This window comes from Austrofundulus limnaeus, unplaced genomic scaffold (assembly GCF_001266775.1).
Source record: "Austrofundulus limnaeus strain Quisiro unplaced genomic scaffold, Austrofundulus_limnaeus-1.0 Scaffold837, whole genome shotgun sequence".
NCBI lineage: Eukaryota > Metazoa > Chordata > Actinopteri > Cyprinodontiformes > Rivulidae > Austrofundulus > Austrofundulus limnaeus.
In genome coordinates this window covers 26,785-29,093 of record NW_013953239.1, presented here as the reverse complement: position 1 = coordinate 29,093, position 2,309 = coordinate 26,785, and the positions used below count along the sequence as shown (strand labels likewise).

Sequence of the window (2,309 nt, the reverse complement as noted above, 5' to 3'; positions counted from 1 at the left end):
ATCTGAAAAAAGGGGTACCTGAACATACAAAAATGGTTATTGGTCAAAAACTATTAAACATAGGAGCTTCAGATTTCTTTTGTTGTTTAGCGCTGATGAAGCTCTATCCATCAGGCCCACCAATCAGTGCCCCCACCCCCGCACCCCTAATTAATCTGAAAAAAGGGGTACCTGAACATACAAAAATGGTTATTGGTCAAAAACTATTAAACATAGGAGCTTCAGATTTTTTTTGGTTGCTTAGCTCTGATGAGGGGCTATCCATCAGGTCAACCAAAGCCAGGGGTTGTAGCTTATTCAGATGTAGTTTAACATTACTACATGTAAATATAATAAAAATGAAATTACATAATACATAGTAAACGTCAAATAGCCTTTTAAACAAWCAGCTAATGTACAAATAACTCAAAATATCACCTTCTCCCCAGCATGAGAGGCTGTTAACCTGCCTGCAGGGTGTAGACATAGCTTTGCAAATCCAAAACAAACTAAAMAATATCTTTAGTTAAAGTGACATTCGAGTGCAAAAAAGTAAGAAAATAATCTATTCTGTTTTAAATCTTTCTAAATGTGTTGGTTGAAAAGTTATTAGGCATCAAAAAAATCGGAGAAGATGAGACAGGGTGGATTATTACTAATGACAGTGAGGTGAGTGAGTGAGACAGATCTCACCTTGCTGACTGGGCTCCGGATCAGCCTGGTTCTTTTTAACAGTGAGGTCCAGTGGGCTGTCCTGGTCGGCCATGAGAAGTTTACTGAGGACGGGGTTCTGTGCAGAGGCAGCGACTGTGCCCCCTCCTTCTTTGCTATTGCTGCTCTGGATGCAATTGGGGGCTGAGTCAATAGCAGCAGAGGTCGGGCTGAAGCCCACTCCCGGTGTTGTGGAAGGAGAGGAGGAGGCAGACGATAGAGGAGAGCTGGGCAGCGGCACGGCTGGGGAGCTGGAGGCCAGAGTCAGAGACACTGCTTTAGGCAGGTTTTGGTCCTTCGTAGTGCCGTTGGGCAGGGGTGGGTTGTCCTGAGTTGTTTTTGAGGTATATTCGGCAGCGAACTGGTGGATCATTCGCTGCATGATCTCACGAGCCACTAGAGGAATGTGAGGGTCCGATAAACCTGGGAGGTCTGGAGAGGGAAAAAACAAAGAKACAAACATTTCAGTGAGTCATCCTCCAGGAATTTGTTCAGTTGCTTATTTATTCCATTTCAACCTGGTTATCTAATAATGATGCTATGCTGAAATAACGCAAAAATCACTCTGAAGCACCGCTTAATCCTGCCTATTGACCATGTTCAGAGGTGGGCACCAGTCCGCTAAAGCATAAATTCGCTAATTGCAGACCTAAACATTTTGTTTGCGCTTTAGCTCTTACTAATTTTTGTAAGTCTTAAGCAGATTTGCGCTATTTAAATTTAAATTGCAGTTCCGCTAATAACTTATTATCTACCTGTCATCATTATGTTGAACAGCAGAGGGTATGGCTGTCAGGACTCACAACGCATGTGATCCAACCAACAGCTCCCCTCCCAGCTAAACACAGTTTTTGGGGAGGTATACGTCCTTCCTGACTGTTGCTTTGGGTCACGGTTCAGTCGGTTCTCATTTTAGTAGGTCAGCTGTGCAAAGTATTTTTACTGGCAGTAATCTAAATTACTCATATGGCTTCTGTTAAATTATAATAAACACAGTGCAAAAGACAATATTCAGRAGCCAGCAGGGATCCACATTTGACAGACATTTCCCACAATGCTTTGTGTCTGCTTACGTAGCAGGAAGGCAATGTTTAGTACTCCCTGTCCCAGTAAAAACAGTAAACGTTTGTCCATATTAAAATTTTTATGTATTGATTTATTTTACTTTACAATCGTAGCTCCCCTTTTTTAAAAAAATAAAGTTTAAACGCTGGAGCTCAATACTTGACGTACTTGGTCGAAGCAACGGGGTTATAGACTTATGCTGATGAAGACTGACATTTAGTGGTCAACTGGAGCAGCTACAACTACATGGAAAACGTCCTGATGCATCTCAGTAATCCAGGTAGAAAAATCAAAAAGAAAAAATAAGCAGGTCCTCTGGATGGTTCTTCTTTAGTGAAACGTTTCGTCTCTCCTCCAAGAGACTTCTTCAGTCTGATAAGGTTCAGGTGAACTGGAATCCAATGGAAACATGGAAAATTAAAATCCAAGCTCTTATTTTGAAGGGAAGATACTAGTTTCCTGTTCTCCATGCTTCCGTGCCTCGTCACAAATGTACCCAGAATGCATTGCTTCAGTTTTCCAATAAATAGTTTTAAAATTACTTTATTGATGCT

The 2,309-nt window shown here is 41.5% G+C and overlaps 1 protein-coding gene across 1 annotated transcript in view; it reads right to left on the bottom strand.

Moving 5' to 3' along the window:
- Positions 1–672: 672 nt before the first annotated feature.
- LOC106532846 (ligand-dependent corepressor) overlaps positions 673–2,309 on the bottom strand; it is a gene marked incomplete at both ends in the record, with an annotated part of 26,274 nt that continues 24,637 nt past the window's right edge. Inside the window, 1 exon segment of the mRNA XM_014029001.1 lies at positions 673–1,122. Coding sequence (XP_013884455.1) covers positions 673–1,122 — 450 coding nt within the window.